The 17,116-nt window shown below is 40.0% G+C and overlaps 1 protein-coding gene across 13 annotated transcripts in view; it reads right to left on the bottom strand.

Moving 5' to 3' along the window:
* The window catches only part of SCUBE1 (signal peptide, CUB domain and EGF like domain containing 1), a 316,316-nt gene that overhangs the window by 227,164 nt on the left and 72,036 nt on the right, over window positions 1-17,116 (bottom strand). For all 13 annotated transcript variants that reach the window (XM_050924757.1, XM_050924748.1, XM_050924721.1 and 10 more), the window contains exon 4: window positions 13,860-13,994. In XM_050924757.1, the coding sequence (XP_050780714.1) occupies window positions 13,860-13,994 (135 nt within the window). The remainder of the gene's footprint in view (window positions 1-13,859; window positions 13,995-17,116) is intronic.

Raw genomic sequence — 17,116 nt, forward strand, 5'->3', positions numbered from 1 at the left:
GTAGAGACAAAAATCAGAAAGACTTAGGCACAAAATGAGTTACATCTCATAATGGACATCAAAGGAAACAAGAAGAGGTTCTTTGATTACATTAAGAGCAACAGAAAAATGAAGGAAAGTATAGGTCTGCTACTTAAAGGGATAGGAGAGCTAATAAATGATGACATCAAGAAAGCTGAGACGTTTAATGCCTATTTTGCTTCAGTATAAACTGAAAAGTTAAAATGGTGACCAGATACTCAATAAGATTAATATTAACAAAGGGGAGGGAATACAAGCCAAAATAGGGACAGAATAGGTTAAAGAATATTAGGTAAATTAGATGTATTCAAATTGTCAGGGCCTGATGAAATTCATTCTAGGGTATTGGCTACTTCAGAACTGCTATCAATTATCTTTGAGAACTCATGGAAGACACATGAGGTCCCAGAGGAATCAGGGAGTTATATATAGACAAGTCAGCCTAACTTCGATACTATTCAATGTTTTCATTAATGACTTGGATTTTGGAGTGGAGAGTATGAATATAAAATTTATGGATGACGCCAAGCTGGGAGAGGTTCCAAGCACTTTTGAGGCCAGGATTAGAATTCAAAATGACTGACAAATTACAGGATTGGTCTGAAATCAACAAGATGAAATTCCAGTATGTTCTACAGTTAGGATGGAAAAATCAACTGCACATCTTTAAAATGGGGAATAACTGGCTTAGTGATAGTACTCAGAAAAAGATCTGAGGGCTACAGTAGATGACAAACAAAATATGAATTAATGTGATGCAGTTGCAAAAAAGTCTAATTCTTTCTGAGATCTATCAACATGAGTTTCATATGTAAGACATGAGAAGCAATTGTCCCACTGTACTCAGCACTGGTGAGGCATCAGCTGGAGTTCTGTGTCCAATTCTGATGCTACACTTCAGGAAAGTTATGGACAAAGTGGAGAGAATACAGAAACTCCATTTTGTGGAAGTGTTCACATTTTGGTTTTGCTCCAGTTAGGAACAACCCCTCTAAAACTTTAAAATTCTATATAAAATTTAAAAAAAAAGAGGTTGATTAAAATGTTTAATTTTGATTTTGACATTTTATGTTAGAATCTAATACAAAAATTTAAAAAATTGAAATGAAATGAAAAGTAGATTTGACAGGAAAAATCAAAATGTTTCATTCTGATGTCAAAATGAGACTTTCAATATCGTTAGGATATCTTTTTTCCTCAAACTAAATTTCAGCACAATTGACATGATTTCACAAAGCTTTTTGATTTAGACGGAACTACATTCTCTGAATGAAAATTTGTCAAAGTTTTTCTGACCAGCTCTGATTCTCAGCTCTGCCACAGACTTCCTGTGTGACCACAGGCAAGGCAATTAACATTTCTCTCTCTAGTTTACATGTTCTATAAAATGGAAGATAATACTGCCTATCTTACAGGTGTCTTATGACATTTAAGTGGAATTCATAAAGTGCTTTGATGTCATCAGATGAAAGTTGGTATCAGAAGCGCAAATAATTATCAGGATAGTATTTTGATAGGCAGAGTTACCTTACCTTTTGTCAAGAATGCACATTGTAGAATAAATTTGTATTGCTATCTCTCCCAACTTTGTACTTGCAACATTCCATATAAATGTCAGTTTAAATAAATGATTCTTATTACATAAAATACTAATATGGTAACACTGACTATGTGAATGTCTGACAAAAATTTTCTCTTCGGAAAGGAGGAGAAGTGTGTTTTCTTGGTCATGACTTGTTTAATACTTTATAGTTTGATGTGGATTGGGGATTGCAGCTATAGCATTATCCCCAGTCTATATTACCTATTGGGGGAAAAACTGCCAAGACTTGTAAATCACCATTGTAACTTGATGCTTACAGCACATTGTACTAGGTTATATTGGGTTATGTTGCTTGTGCTATGATTTAATCAGATATAAATGCACTGGAAAGCTTATAAAGGGGGTTCTGTATGTCACGGAGAGGGGAAAGGGTGTTTTTCCACAGGTAGATGTGTTATGTTGGAGCTGTGGAAGAAACATATTTTCCACAGCTACTTATGGGTAAATGAGTGTTGTTGTAGCCATATTCTTCCCAGGATATTAGAGATATAAAGTGTGTGAGGTAATCTCTTTTATCTGACCATCTTCTGCTGGTGAGAGAGAAACTTTCAAGCTTACATAGAGCTCTTCTTCAGGTCACCTTGTCTCTCTATGAGTAAACAAGTCTTTTGAAGCTGTACAATCATACTATATACCACATAGAAGTTGCAAGGGCACATATTATTGACTACATCAGCTTATTCTGGTTAGTGATGGTGAAATTAGTTTAGAAAAGAATTAACCTGGACCTTTCACCAGAACTCAAACATTATAGGAAACTTCTCTCCATTATTTTTCACGTGTGCCTATGTATTTCTGGATTCCAGACAGAAGCAAAAAAGATGAAATTCCATAAGAGGGGCTTTTCACTCTACATCTCTTGCCTGAGCAACAGATTAGTACTGGAATCTTCTAAAAAAGATCATTTCCTTGTGACTGAGTCCAACTTTTGAGCAAGTAGGAAAACTTTAAGATGAATAAGATAGCAGAGTGTGCAATAATTCAGGCTAATGTGCATTGCTAGGATGGATGGATGATGGCCTGAAAAGAGACACTGCAATCCATAAGTGCCGACTTACTTAGTTCCTGGGGGGTGCTTGACCCCCACCCTGCCCCAGGCCCACCCCAACTCCACTTCTTTCTGCAAGACCCCACCCCATCCCACCTCTTCCCACCCCCCACTCTGCCCCAATCCCCACCCCACCCCTTCCTCTAAGCCTGCCCCCCATCCCCCTCTTTCCATTACCTCCCCCGCCTCTTCCTGCCCCCACTCTCCCTATCCAGTGCCTCCTGAACACTGTGGAACAGCTGATCCATTGCAGGTAGGAAACACTGGGAAGGAAGGGGAGGAGCTGATCCATGGGTCCCCTGTTGCGTGGGAGGTTCTAGGGGGAGGGTCTGACCCATGGGGGTTCCAGTGGGTGCAGATCACCCACTGTTTTTTCCCATGATGCTCCAGCCCTGGTGCACAACACACACACACACACACACACATTCTCTCTCTCTCTCTCTCTCTCTCTCTCTCTCTCACACACACACACACACACACACAACTGTTCAGTAGAAAATTAACAAATATTTGGAATTTATTTTGAATTCCCATTGATTAACCTTGGTTCTCAGCCAAAAATACATTGTGTCATTACCCACCAAAGCAAGTGATAGACCACTATTGAATGTCATCATCTATATTTACCTGTGAGGGGTCCACAGCCAGTCCTCGGATGACAGCAACCACCCAATACTCACAGGTACCAACAGTCAGTGTCACGCTGGAGGCATTGCTCTCTTGACTGGTGGAGATATCTGGCTTCTCCAATAGTCTAGGACTCACTATTTAAGCCAGGAGACACAGGAAGTTGTCAGAACAACTAGGTCAATCCTAGTTTGGCTGCTTGCTGCATTGAACCCCGCCTTCTGACCTGACTCCTGAGCCCTGCCTGATTTCTGCCTTGTTCCAGATCCCTGCTTCTGTGGCCCACCCTTTGCTACTGACTCTGGCTCCAACTCTTGGCTTGACTCAGACTCCAGCTTGGGCTTTGATCTTTGGCTCGACTCCTGATTCTAACTCTGGCACTGACGTAGACTCCAGTTCCTGGTTCACGACTCCTGCTCCAACCACTAGACATGACCACCACTGCTCTGACCACTTATGACCTGGTCCATGAAACTGCCATGGTCAGTAGAGAAGAATAATGTAGCCTGTTCATTTGTCTGTGGCTAATTCAGCTACCTAGTGAAAAATGTACGGAAAAAAAAACTTCTAAGGGCCACAATAAATGCTGTAGACGATTTCAACAGGCATTGAAGATGCTGAATGGCTTTCAGGTGGTGTTCAGAGCATCACAGGATTGGGCCTGAATAGTATATCCGTCCATTCATTTGAGATACACACCACAATGTATAACACGTACAGTACGTTTAATACCGTTCTCATTTTGTTGTGGTTTGCATATGAATGTGAATTTCTTCCAGGATATTTTGGCTTATTACGTCCCCAGATCTTTCTCATCTGAAGTTTCAGTCTGCTGAACACTATGGGCATTTTAAAAACACTCCAGTTCTTGTATTTATTATAATGTTGCTGTATTCTGAGCGGACAGTATGAACAAAATATTGGTACACTTCCAGTATTATTGAATGATTGAGTGTGAAGGCCTCCTTTGCATATTTTCTTTTTTTAAATGTACTGCTTTCCAGTGTGTTTTCCCAACCATGCATACAGCTTTTGATTCTCATCAGTGCTGCTAGTCAGTCAAGAGCTGAGCTATAAACTGTTCATTGCATTCTGTGTCACACAGGTGTGGAGAGATTTTTGATTTGACTTAAAAATTCCCTTCTCTTCCTGGTGAGCAGTCTGCTTGTCATGCTGTGGCTAGGTGTTTTAAACATCTGCTCTTTCCATGACACACTTCTTGATATCTCCAGCTTTGTGATTTCTGACAGACGTTTTCCTGTCAGTTCCTGTCTTGTCTTACCCTCAGAGGTTATTCCTGTTATTGTCTCTCCCCTTCCTCCCCAGCACCCCAATTGAGTCTTATTCAAGTATCCATCTGCTTGATTACTGTTCCAGTCAATCATGGAATATATGTAAGTTAGACTTTTGGCTTATTGACTTCTTGTCAGCTGAGGCTTGCAGGCAGTATATTTGTGATTGTACTTAACATCCCCTTTAACCTCATTGAAAAAAAGTTTTTATAATTCTCAGAAGGCCCCTAAAATTCTGGAGTGCTTTGCAGGCCAGGTTCTGTAGAGTGCCCAAGAATTCAACCACAGATTCTGGTGTATCTAGGCCTATAGCTGTCTCTGAATTCTGGAAGATTTTGTTTTTCAGTTGCCGTGAACTCACAGCCATTGAGTTTAGCTAACTCTTCAGTATCTTAGGACATAAACCATAGCCAGAAACAAAACAAAGATATGGTGTTGGTAATTCAATACTGGTACTCTTTTTTTCCTGAGTCAGTACTAAACCAAAGCTCTGGCAAAGTGTTAGGGGGTACTCTCTGGTCTTTCAGAAGATGTGAAATGTCAAACGAAAGTAAAGCCTGAGACAGCTCATAGCATTTTTCATGACAGATGGAATGAGAGAGGTACCAGAGTACTCAACCCTGGCTCTGCCACCAGCTCCCTCTGATGCTTTGGGCAAGTCACTTTGGGCTTTGATAAAAACAGACTAAGTTTCTAGCCATCATGGTTGTGGAGAAAAGCTTGAAAACATCAACTGAGTGTAAACTAAAAGGCTCAAAATCCAGAACATAAATATAAAGAAACTCAATGATTTTAAAGCAAATTTTGTGATTTTCTTTTAGGCTTATCTCGATTTTTTTTAAATAAGTAGGGTTGGCAATATGGTGAAAGGCCCTACATTTCTGTTACATGTTCCTTGCCTCAGAGTTCACAACTGGAGACAGACAAACCAAAACTAGACAAGCCAGGGACAACAATTCAGGGAACAGAAAAGTGCAAAATTTTAAAATAAAGTGCAGCTTAATAAGTTCCAAATGGCAACACTGTTTTCTGGCTGTTGGTTTTTTAATTTTACTGAGGTACTTAAAGGGTTAAAATCAATCACCTACAACTGCCCCGTGTTTGCTTTCCTATTTAAAAATCACCCTATTAAAGTGGTACATGATAGTGCAGAGACTGTTGAGTGTTCTACCCTCTCACTATTTATAGAAACATAACTTTTTTTAATCCTTTATGTCTATAGACTACTCTTTATGAATAAGATGCTTGATGAGTAATTTATTTGTTGGACTAGAGCACTGCACTGAGAAGTCAAGTGGGGGATACTCTCACATAATGCCCATACAGAAGATGAGAAACCTTACAATCCAAACAGTAGTGACTCTGGCAGGGTATGCACATTTCTACCAAAGCACAATGAGATTTAAAATGTTATTAACATTACTCTTTGTCCCTGTAGCCTCCCTCATCAATGCAATTACTGATAAGCAGTCATGTTACATTATTTACTCAAGAGCTACCGTGCAAATAAAGAGAGGGGTTATTATTATTATTTCTACACTTAGGAATCTTTTCCTAAACCATAACCAAATATTATCTGAGACACTGATGTTTTAATAGACAAAATATATGTTATCCAGACATATTAGTGTACAGGTATTGATTTCATTAAATGATGTCTCACATACTTTTCTCTGTTAAAATTGAAATCCTAAAATACAATGATTGTTAAAATTACTGTGGGACAGTCTATTGTTACAGACACTGTTCCATGGCACAGGGCATCTGCTCTTAGAATGGGTGTGGTCTGGTACATCCAAATAATTTAACAGATTGCACATGTCTAAACAACTTTTAGAATTGAGATGAGAATCTCTCATGTTTCAGAATTATGGAGACATGGCAACACACTTATTATTCAATTATCCTTACAAATGAATATGAAATACTAATACATTTTTTGTGTTTCTATGAAGCTATTCACAGATGGCTCTCAAACTGATGATATCTCACAAAGACCTTATGGAGTATAATAGTTTGCACATAGTTAAACTATGCTAAAGAGAGGTTAAAAACTTGCCCAAGGTCACACACAGTTCCATCAACAGAGCTGGGAACAGAACACACAAGTCCAACTTGCAGTCTCCACCTGCTCTAACCACTGAGTGGCACTTCTTCCCTAGGGCCCAGGCTTTCCGCTATCCTGCCACTGCAGAATCTTGTTGGAGCTATAAAAACAGGGTAAGAATATTAATAAATCCGATTCTGGGGTGGAGGAGAAGAAAAACTGAAGTATAATTTTCTTCTCCTCCAACAATAATGGAGCCAGCAGTTTGAAGAAGTAAGTGAACTTTTAAGATCATGCCCGTCATAGCACAACTGACATCACATCACTTTGCATCAGATCATTCCTAGGCTAGCACTGCAAAATTAAAAAGATTCAACTGAACACCATATTCCTATGGGATAAGAGGACAAGCAACTCCTCATCAAATAGCTTCCAAATGGTCTGAAAAACCATGGCAACCTCCATTTAAAAGCCTTTTACACAATTTGAACAAACCTCCATAATTTTCTGTGTTTTATAGCCCAGTTCCTCTCCATCTGCTTCCTCCCCATCCCTTAAATCCACCTCCCCAATGATTCCTGCCTTTTTAGTTTGCTCGACACTGCCAGGATAGATAGGGTGTTGGTAATGAATAATTAGCTGATTAACACCATCAGCATAAATGTGTCTTGGACAGAGAATCAAGGGTTAAGTTTTTATATGACATCTCTTTTTACATGTGGAATTTGTTGGCTAATTTAAAGAAAAATACATAAAATGATGAAAGCCCAATCTGTATCTGAACAGAAACAACTGATGTTTCCTTCTGGAACATTAAAGAGACAAACTTTAAGGTGGCATGCCTATGATTAGATATTCAATATGTTTTGAGACACATTCATAGGCGGTGACATTTAAGGCTTCCCATATCACTCAAGCTGCATTGCATGGCTAGTGATGCAGAGCCTGTATGTACAGGAGACCTAGGTAGTCCAAGTTTTTAGCAGAGTTAAAGTATGCCTACTTTGCAATCTGATGTGTGACTGCAGCGAGTGTAAACATACCCAAGTTATTTTTTGAGCTAGCTAAATCAAAGCTAACAATATCAGTGAAGCCATAACTAAACAGGAAGCAGCATAGTGGTAGCCTCTTGAATACACAACCAGGTCTCAGGTGAGCTCATATAGCCCATGTTGCTGAGGCTTCACTGAGATTACATTAGCTAGCTATATCAAAGCTCGCTCAAGTATGTCTACACATGCTGCAGTCACACATCCAGTTGCAGTGTGGACATACCCATAGACACATAATTAAGCTCTGTCTAAGGACTTGTATACATGGCCCTGCATTATGAACGAGATGGGTGTGAATTGTAGAGAATGCTAACATGCTATACCAATTGCCCCATGCAGACCCTGCTGGCTTGAACTAAAAAGGTATTTAGTTTGTGTTAATATCATTTAGTTCGATATAGTGTAGATGGTGCCTAAAATATTAATCTTCCCAGGATTTCTTAAGTGCATGCTACTTAAGGCGTTAAACATACATTAGGCTAGTAGGTAGCTAATTTTGGTTTCTATTAAAGCCACTGTTTTTTTCTCTTATATAATTTACTAGTTACCACAGCTTACCAATGCAACTAAGATGCACAATATTTACATAAATAACCAAAAATTTCTTTTATGTTCTGTTAAGTTTTGTCCCTCACCATAAGACACTCTTCTTGTCCCTTTTCTTTTCCTTTTGCGTAATAAAATGTTGAAACCTGGCTTAGCTGCAGGGAAATGAAGTACATTTTAGGCATAATAAATAAATCACATTGTACTGGGCACAGCCTCTTCCCAAAAGATGTGTGAGGTTAATCCATTGGTCAGGAATGGAGAAAGTAAAACAAAACAAACATTGCAAAATGATTGTCCTGATTGAACATCATGCTAACCCCTTCAGAATAAAATTTATACCGTTCTGAGGATAATTTAAGTTGATCTTTCCTGCTCATAAGAAATGAGAAAACTTCTGGAAATCATGGAGACATGCCATCCAGGATACATGGAAGATATTAAACCCCCCTGTTGTGGCTTTTAACCACAGCCAATAGGAGTGGTGAGTGAAGACACAATGCTTCAGCAGCAGCTCCTAGAGATGTTGAGATGAAGGAAGGCACAATATCTCTTTGAATGTTGGGGGAAGTGTATACGGCAGTAGGCATTCATAGATTCTTAAGTGGAATATTGCACACACTCCCCACTCCCTGATGATTAGCACAGATGGGAAAGAGGGCACAGCTTTACCCTTCCTTATCACTTTGGGGAGTGTAATGCTGCCATCCATTCCATGGCCTCTCTGGCAACCTACATAGACCTTGGAGTGAGGAACATAGTCTGCAAGAAGGAAAAGTTTGGAGGAGACACCAGCCCATCGATGCTGGAACCATTTTTTATAGTGGGGGTGCTGATCATGGCAACCATGTATTTGGTGTCTGTTATTATTACTTCAAGCCAGAGGGTGCTGTAACACCCCCAACACCTTTAGTTCCAGCACCACTGCAGCAGCCAGCATTTGCCCACTGCCCTCAGCACTTGGTCACATTTCTCCAGTCTAATATTGCTGCTTATCAGTGTTCCAGGGTTACACTGCAGCTGGCTCGACAGTCCTTCTGGGATTGAATTGGTCGTTGATCAAATAGAATAGTTGCAAATATGGCACCTGAATTTATGTCAGCCTACTTCTAAACTGCATGCATGCTGAGAACTTTGGGATATGCCAGAGTCACACTGCAGACACTGTCCTCAATCACACCCATCTCAATCATCCTGCTGCTTTATATTTCTGGGGGTATATTTCTGCAGCATTGTGACAAAGTGGTTTCATTTCCCACACTCCTTGCACCTTTGTCCATAGGCAAAGTATTTTCTTTCTGCCTTTCATGTTGCTTTTCAGAGACTATACACAAGACCATGATATCTGCATTCTCAGTCTGTCTCCGTTCTGCTTCTTGGGTTCCATTAGCTTGAGCCTGTGTACTTGTTCTGCACTAGTGCCAGTCACTGTTTTGATCTTTTCTCTGTTCATCAAGGGTGCCCTTGCTATTTGGAGGCATTTCTCTAGGGTTACATCTGTTTCTCTCCACAGACTCTCCTATAAGCTGAAACCACATGTCTCAGAAAAGAGCCCATCTTTAATTAAGGAATCTTTAATGTTTACAAAGTTGCATGTGGATGTCAGAGTTCTCAGCTTTGTAACTATTCCCAATTCTGCTTCTTTGTTTTGGATACAACACAAACCATCCACACACACACCACCCCCAGTCTCATGCTCTCTACAGTCTTGTTCTGTCTGGGATTCATCAAACACCCTTATCAGCTATTCTAATGCTTCTGACATTATTTCTAGCAACAGACTCACTCCTTGTCCTTTTCCCCCAAAATGAGAAATTTAAAAAACTTTACCTTCATTTTCGCATCTTTATCCCCCAAAGTCAGCTCTGTATACAGAATCAGTTCTTGTTTCCATGCTTGTGCAGGGCTTTTTGTCTGGAAATCCAGTATTCCCAGTGGTCTGAGTCCCTCCATGCTGCTTGTTTGCTCTGTTTCTAGCTGCTGCTTTATTTTCTTGTTAATCACACGCTCTTCCTTGCTGTGAGTCTTACTAACAGTATTGCCAACCTCAAATGATCAAAGATCATGAGTCACACCCCCAAAAGTCATGAAACTGCCCCCCAAATCATAAGTTTTTTTTAAAGTGTTATATTGAGTTGTTTGGCTGGTCTTTTGAGTTTTGAACTCACCATCCAACCCCATGCAGGTGTGCAGCAATTTGTGTTTCCCAAATTTATTAAAGTGATTTTGAACCCTGCTGCAGGAGCTCTCAACCCCACATCTGCCTGTCCCCTGTCAATTCCACCCCACATCAGGTCAGACCTTCCCCCCCGCATGTCTGCAGCTCCTGGGGCTCATCAGACCCCTTTCCCAGGCCTGGGGAGGGAGGGCACTGCAGAGGGGTTGTTTTCTCCTGCTTTCAATATAGGGGAGGCAGCTCCAGAGATTATTCACCACCCTCTTCCCCTTCTCAGGCCAAGTGTTGCAGCAAGGGAGAGGGGAAGTGCTGTTGCTCACATGAGGGGAAGAGAGAAGAGGGAGTGGAGCTAACCTGAGCTTCTGGGCATTTTCTGCTTCCTCCTCCTCCTCCTGTGAGAATGGTGTCAGCTGCTGGGGAGTAGGGGAGAGAATTCTGCCTGTTTTCTGTAGCAGCTTTGGTTGGCTGCTCTTCCCCAGGAGGTGGAACTGATGGGAAAGCAGCCAATCAGAGGGAGGTTTCCCTAGGCAGAGCTGAAATTTGAGAGAGAGCTGGAGTTTCTCACATCACTCTGAGACTGGCTCTCATCCTGGCCAAACTTGCACAAGGTGCAAAGAAATCCTAGGAGTTGTCAATACTGCATTAGACTGATCGCTACTACCATGTTTCCTGTACCACACATTGGCTAATAACATGAGAAGACTCCATGTTCTAAAACTAAACTGACTCTTTATTAAGAGAACTATTTACAGAAGTGCTGCAACCATAGTGAGCATTCCAACCATGTGCTCAAAGACTTACTTTCTGGTGCCTCTTCCAAACTCTTCCCTCCTGCAACCTTTTCTCTCCCCTCCCAATTGCATGTGGATTGCTATACCTCTGAATGTCAAATCACTTAAGCATGCACATAACTTTAAACCACATGAGCCATACTGGCCACATAGGTCAGCAGCGACTCTCAAGCTGGACACCCATTAATATAAATGACAGAAGGCTGTGGGCTGGGAAATCTCTGTGAGGGCTCAAGAGCTTTGGAGTATATTCTCCCACATCTGAAATAGCTCAAATCCAGTGCCCTTCAGTGCACATTGCACAGCTTCTCTTTTTCACCAGACATTTGAAAACGGTAGGAGGAAATGTAGGAGCAGGAAATTGTTTGAGTGGGGAATGAGCTTTGTTGTGGATTATCTTAAAGTTTGGCACACAGGATGCACTTTTAATTGATATCAAAGGTACCTGACATGTATGGTTAGGCACTCATTTAAACATTTTTACATAGAAGTCAATGGGAGTAATTGTGTTTAAAATTTACATCCATGCTGAAGTGCTTGGACCATTGTGCTTGTGTTGTGACTGGAGCCTACATACTGATGCCAGGTGTGGGAATGGTTGAAGGATCCTTGTGCCCTTCTCCCACAAATCCCTGTGCACCCATTGTGTAGACACAATCTAGCACTAAAGAGGTCTCTAGTCAAACACTTTGATAAAAGAATATTTCTTCTTTGTTTTGTCCCCAAGTTTTTATATAGACACCCACACGTGATACAGACTGAAAATAAATAATATTCCTAAGTTTAACAGCTTATATATTTAATGGAAAGAATCCAATATACTTCTCACTGTGCCTGGTTACTGGTTCCACTTCAGCCAGCTTGGACAATGAAAATAGATCACTCAGTTTCATTTCCTGGTTCTAATGTGCTAGCCTAATGTGTTTGTGTTTGGGTTCACAGTGCTACAGAATGTTTACTTTTTAAAAAAAATTGACACTTTATTTTTGAAAAGTCAGAGCATTCGTGTCATAATATATTTTGTAACTGCCTCCTGCCCTCTTATTTCAGACCCAAATAATTTGACTGTGTTGCTTTAATTAAATCTTATTTCACACATTCTTTATAAACAAGCTAGCACAAACACACTCACTCCACACATTTTTATTAAGAGCATACCTCAGTCACCCTTTAAATCAGCTTCCCCAGTCCTCCTGCAAACTAAGAATCGTCCTCACCATAAAAACTCACCATTTCCCTCAATAAATCTACTTCATATAAAAATCTTTTGCCTTCAGAATCTCATTTTTCATTTGTTTCATTAGCTTCCATCTCGGATATCTAAATTCCCTTTTATTACAGCTGGGAATTTTTATAATGTGCAAATTGAAATAATGATTGTATTGCAGCACTCTGCAAATGGTTTTCATTAAGCTTCCAGCTACTTTTCCTTGCTCTGTTGGATATCTTTGTGTCAGGGTTACTTTATGCTGGACAGAAATTTGAACAATTTTATATTGAACAGAATGACTAAAAATCCTACTAGATACCAACTTTCAAAATACATCGGCTGATGGAGCTTAATTGCAGGTTCTCCTCAAAATCAAAGTGCTTTGGTTGCTTTAAAACTTGACAATCATTTTAAAATACAGAGAAACTGAATAGTTTTCTGGATTGTACATATTTTTAAAATAAAAAATATTATTTATCTCTGCAATTCTAAGTTAACAAGCACACCATGAGAAACATATTTAGAATTTTAAGAAAGCTCCTCCTGTTAAATTATAAGGTTTGGGTTTTCTGTTAATATAGTGACTAAATTCACATCCTACACTCAGTAGGAACCTCTGGTTAATTACAGTGACTTAAAATAATTCAGACACTGTTTGTATGGTAAGTGGAAATTTAGAGTGGTCATTTTGTTGACCAGACTCATCTTGCTGCTTTGAGGCTCACCATCACCTTTTTTAAACTGAGTTTACTAGAATATACGCCCACTACTCTTAGGGTCACCAGAAGTCTGAACGATCACATCAAGAATCCACTTAATTGCAAAGATGTATAGTTCTGTTGCTCTCTTTTTCCCTTTGGCACCCAAGCTTGTCTTCTGTGTCTGAAATTTACAGGAAAAAGAGAGGGGCTTGCTCCAACAAAAATCATCACTAGATTATGACCACAGCTGTATGGAAAATCCTTGATTTTACAAATACTGACTATCAGCAATCAAAAACTCAAGCAAATTCAGTGGGCTTCTGGCAAAAGAAGAGTGTGTATAATTTCCCAAATATATTGGCCATTTGTTTCAATGTAAGTTTTGGTACCATAATGCCTAGGATAGAGGGTTGCCATTTTAAATGACTTCTCTGTTCTAATGATCAGTAGTTTTACATTCCAGATATTACTATTTCATATCAAAATCCTGTTTCCCTGCCTTACTAATGAATATGCTGCCAGTTTAGATGGCTGCGTAATAAATCAGTCAAGATCCTACCAAAAAACCCCCACCAACCCATAAACAGACACATCTCACAGAAATCTACAGATACAATAAACTATCCAACTTCTACAGCATAATGATTTTCAGAGATCTGAAGAGAGAAATATAAAGAACATAGTTTCTAAATATTTTAGCAACATGGTTACTCCACTGAACCTGTCTCCAAGACTGAGCACTTACCATTGGAGCGGTGAATACAGGTGTGCTGGTTATCACTGAGGAAAAAACCCTCCTTGCATTGACACTCATAGCTGCCCATTGTGTTCACACAAATCTGTTGGCATCCTCCATTGTTATCCAGACACTCATCAACATCTAGGGGAAAAAATGAGAATGTAATATCTACACGCAGACTGTATGTTTAAAATAGCAAGCATCAACCAAATGGCACTCTGTAAATCAATCAAATGCAATTTACATTGGCACTATTACAGTTAATCCAAATTAATCCATTTAATTCTTTTTCCCCACTTCACAGGTTTAAAGTTAACATTAAAAGAACTATGGGGGGGAGGAGGCATCCAGTTTAAGCCACTATGCATTCTGAGTTGCAAATTGATTTCCAAAGCACAATGAATGTTAACGTTCTAAAGAGCTGTGACCCCATCTGCCAAAAGTGGTGTGGTGCTCTCTCATTCCCTAACCACTTGGAAAGACATACTTCGGGCCTACAGTAATTTCTATCAGGGTAGCAGGCAAACACAAAGGGCATTATTGGGTGAAAAGAGTCTTTATAGAGTTCTGGTCTTGAACAGAACAGCATGCTTCAATTACTGAAGTCATAACCCCCTACTTTGTCTGTTTGTTTAATGTTGTTTAATGAAAGAAAGACTTCTTAAATCTAAATGTCCCATGTCTGTATTGTCATTTTAATAGGCAAATATATAAACCCACAAAGGCAGCATTAGCTACTGACTGTTTTGAGGGTCCCCTCTCCCCTCCTCTGCCATCCCCCTTCCCCGCCATTACTTCCCTTTGGCATTAAAACTGTTATACTGTTCTGTTTAACAGAGACATATGTTTTACCATTAGGAGAACACTGACACTAAATGATATACTCAGTGTATCTGACCTGTATTCAACCTTGCAAGCACTCTCATCTTTTGCTCATAAAATATTGCAGAATATCCCTGTTCTGAATTAACTCTTTGGACAATAGAGCCTCTGCCACCCTAGAAACTCACAAGCTGTTCCTTTTGTGAGGCATTGCAAACAACTAACCAGTTATTTCACAGGAAGTGCCAACATTTCAGAAAGGGACAAAAACTATAAATGCCTCAGCAAGGTTGGCATAGCTACTGCAGTAATTATTTCTTCAGGAAAGCCAATGGTATATGAAATGACCAGACATGTTGCTTAGGCAGGTACACTGCATCCAGGAGATTTGAAATGCTAGAGAAACCTGATTGGTAATTAACGCTGCAATGCAGGGCTGGTTCAGCCATCCCTACTGAGCCTGAAGACCTAAGACCATGGGGATCAACCTATGTGAGTGCGATGTTTACTGCTCAACCTCCAGCACTGTAAAGGATGGTAAATGCAGGCACAGAGCAGTGTAATGAGGATAACAAGCTCTAGAGAGTAAAAATGTCTCCTCCTTTATCCTGGACCAGGATGAGAACATGCAGCAAGTTTCCCCCCCTCCCTTTTACCAGGAAACTGTGAGGCACTATTCCCTCAAATTCCCCCCACAAACACCGCTTGCCCCTCAGCATTCTCAACATATTATCACTTCCTCTTGTCCATTTGGGAGACTGAACCCCTTTAGCAGACACATCAGAGCCATTTGAGGAGCACATTAGGAGAGACCATTTGAGCCATTGGAGCTGGGAGGGGAAGGAGCAGTCACATGACTTTGCAAGAGGCTGCATGTGTGAATGAATAGGCCTTGTGGGCTGCAGCAATAGTAATGTTAATATTGACACAAATAGCCCTAATTCAGTCTTCAGGGTTTGGACTAAATTTCTTCAAAATTATACATTGGATTGTAGACTCGTCTCATTAGAAGATTAGCTTAATGCTAATTGGAGGGGAAAAAAAATCTCACTTGATCCATATACAAAAACATAATTTTGCAGAAAGTGAGACGTTTTCCAAGTGTTGCTGTCTATATTTTCACAAAACAACTTGAACAATTGCCTTTCCATTGTGATGAATAATTTGAAACCAATGCACTAATTTATCAACATGTTTATCAACAGTAAAATCTGATGATTTATCACCTCTGTAATGAGACTGCTCCATTTACCACCAACCACTACCCTTTGTATTTTAGAGTTAACGTTAACACAGTTCAGACTCTGAAAACAACCGGAGAAATTTCTAATAGCAAAATGTTGTCAGTTACTTGCACCAAAATGATTAAAAAATAAAGACAAAGGAGAAGATTTGAGTGAAAGGGAGCAACTCAGCTCTAGAATATGCTTATTCCCATACTGTAGAAACAGCCCCAGCAAACTCCGAGAGTCTGATTGCTTTGTACACTGTAAAGCATTGGTTTGTCTCTCTATTTCGGCCTTAGCCCAACTATGGGATCATCCTGATTAGAGCTCATTGCATGACTGGGCCTTAGAGGACAATAACCATATCTCCTATTATCTACAGTGTCAAGCACACTCTTAGTTGGAGCTGTCTAATAATGTTCATCAAATAATTTAGTTGCTATGTGAAAGGGGTCACCAGTACAAAAGTTTGAGAACCACTTGATTAGACCTTGTGCATGGTTTGGATTGTGGGATGAGGTGGAGGAGCATGTGTGTGTGTCTGGTCATTACAGATGTTGGAATATTTTTTAGTAAAACCAGCAAACATGCTACTGGCTTTTCAATTAATGCATCTGCTAAACCTTTCAAAGCAGCCCACCTGTATTGCAACCATGGCTAATTCAGAGTAGTTACCACATGAAGATGGCACACTTGTTTCAGCCAGTGTCCCCAAGGGCCTCGCTTTGAAAAATAATTCTGATCAACCATACTTTTTCAACACACTCCGGGGAAAAAGCCAACAACCAAAGGACACCTCTAAAGTCAATCCCATTTGAGACCAAAACCACAAGCTTGCAGTGGAAAGAAATGGAAACAAACTAGGCAGACTGATTGCCAAGGGATGCACATCCACTCCCACCCCATTCTTTTTCCTGGAGAATCTCTTCTCTGCCTTCTTTTTGTGTTTCTGCCTTACGGCAACATCACCATAAGTGTTTAAGTGACACAAAAATCAAAGTCTCATTTTCAAAAGTGAGTAAGTCCCATTGACTTTCAGTGAGACTTAAGCTCCTAAGTACCTTTTGAAAATGGGATACCTAAGTCACTGAGGAACTTTTGGAAATTTTACTCTAAAACTTTTTCTTTAAAACTTTCGGAAGCTGTCTCTCAGAATGCTGCTTTTGTCACTGTAGCACTGTGCGGCAGAGAAATGGATTGCTGGTAGTAGTAACG

This window comes from Gopherus flavomarginatus, chromosome 1, assembly GCF_025201925.1.
Source record: "Gopherus flavomarginatus isolate rGopFla2 chromosome 1, rGopFla2.mat.asm, whole genome shotgun sequence".
In the NCBI taxonomy this organism is placed as follows: Eukaryota; Metazoa; Chordata; order Testudines; family Testudinidae; genus Gopherus; species Gopherus flavomarginatus.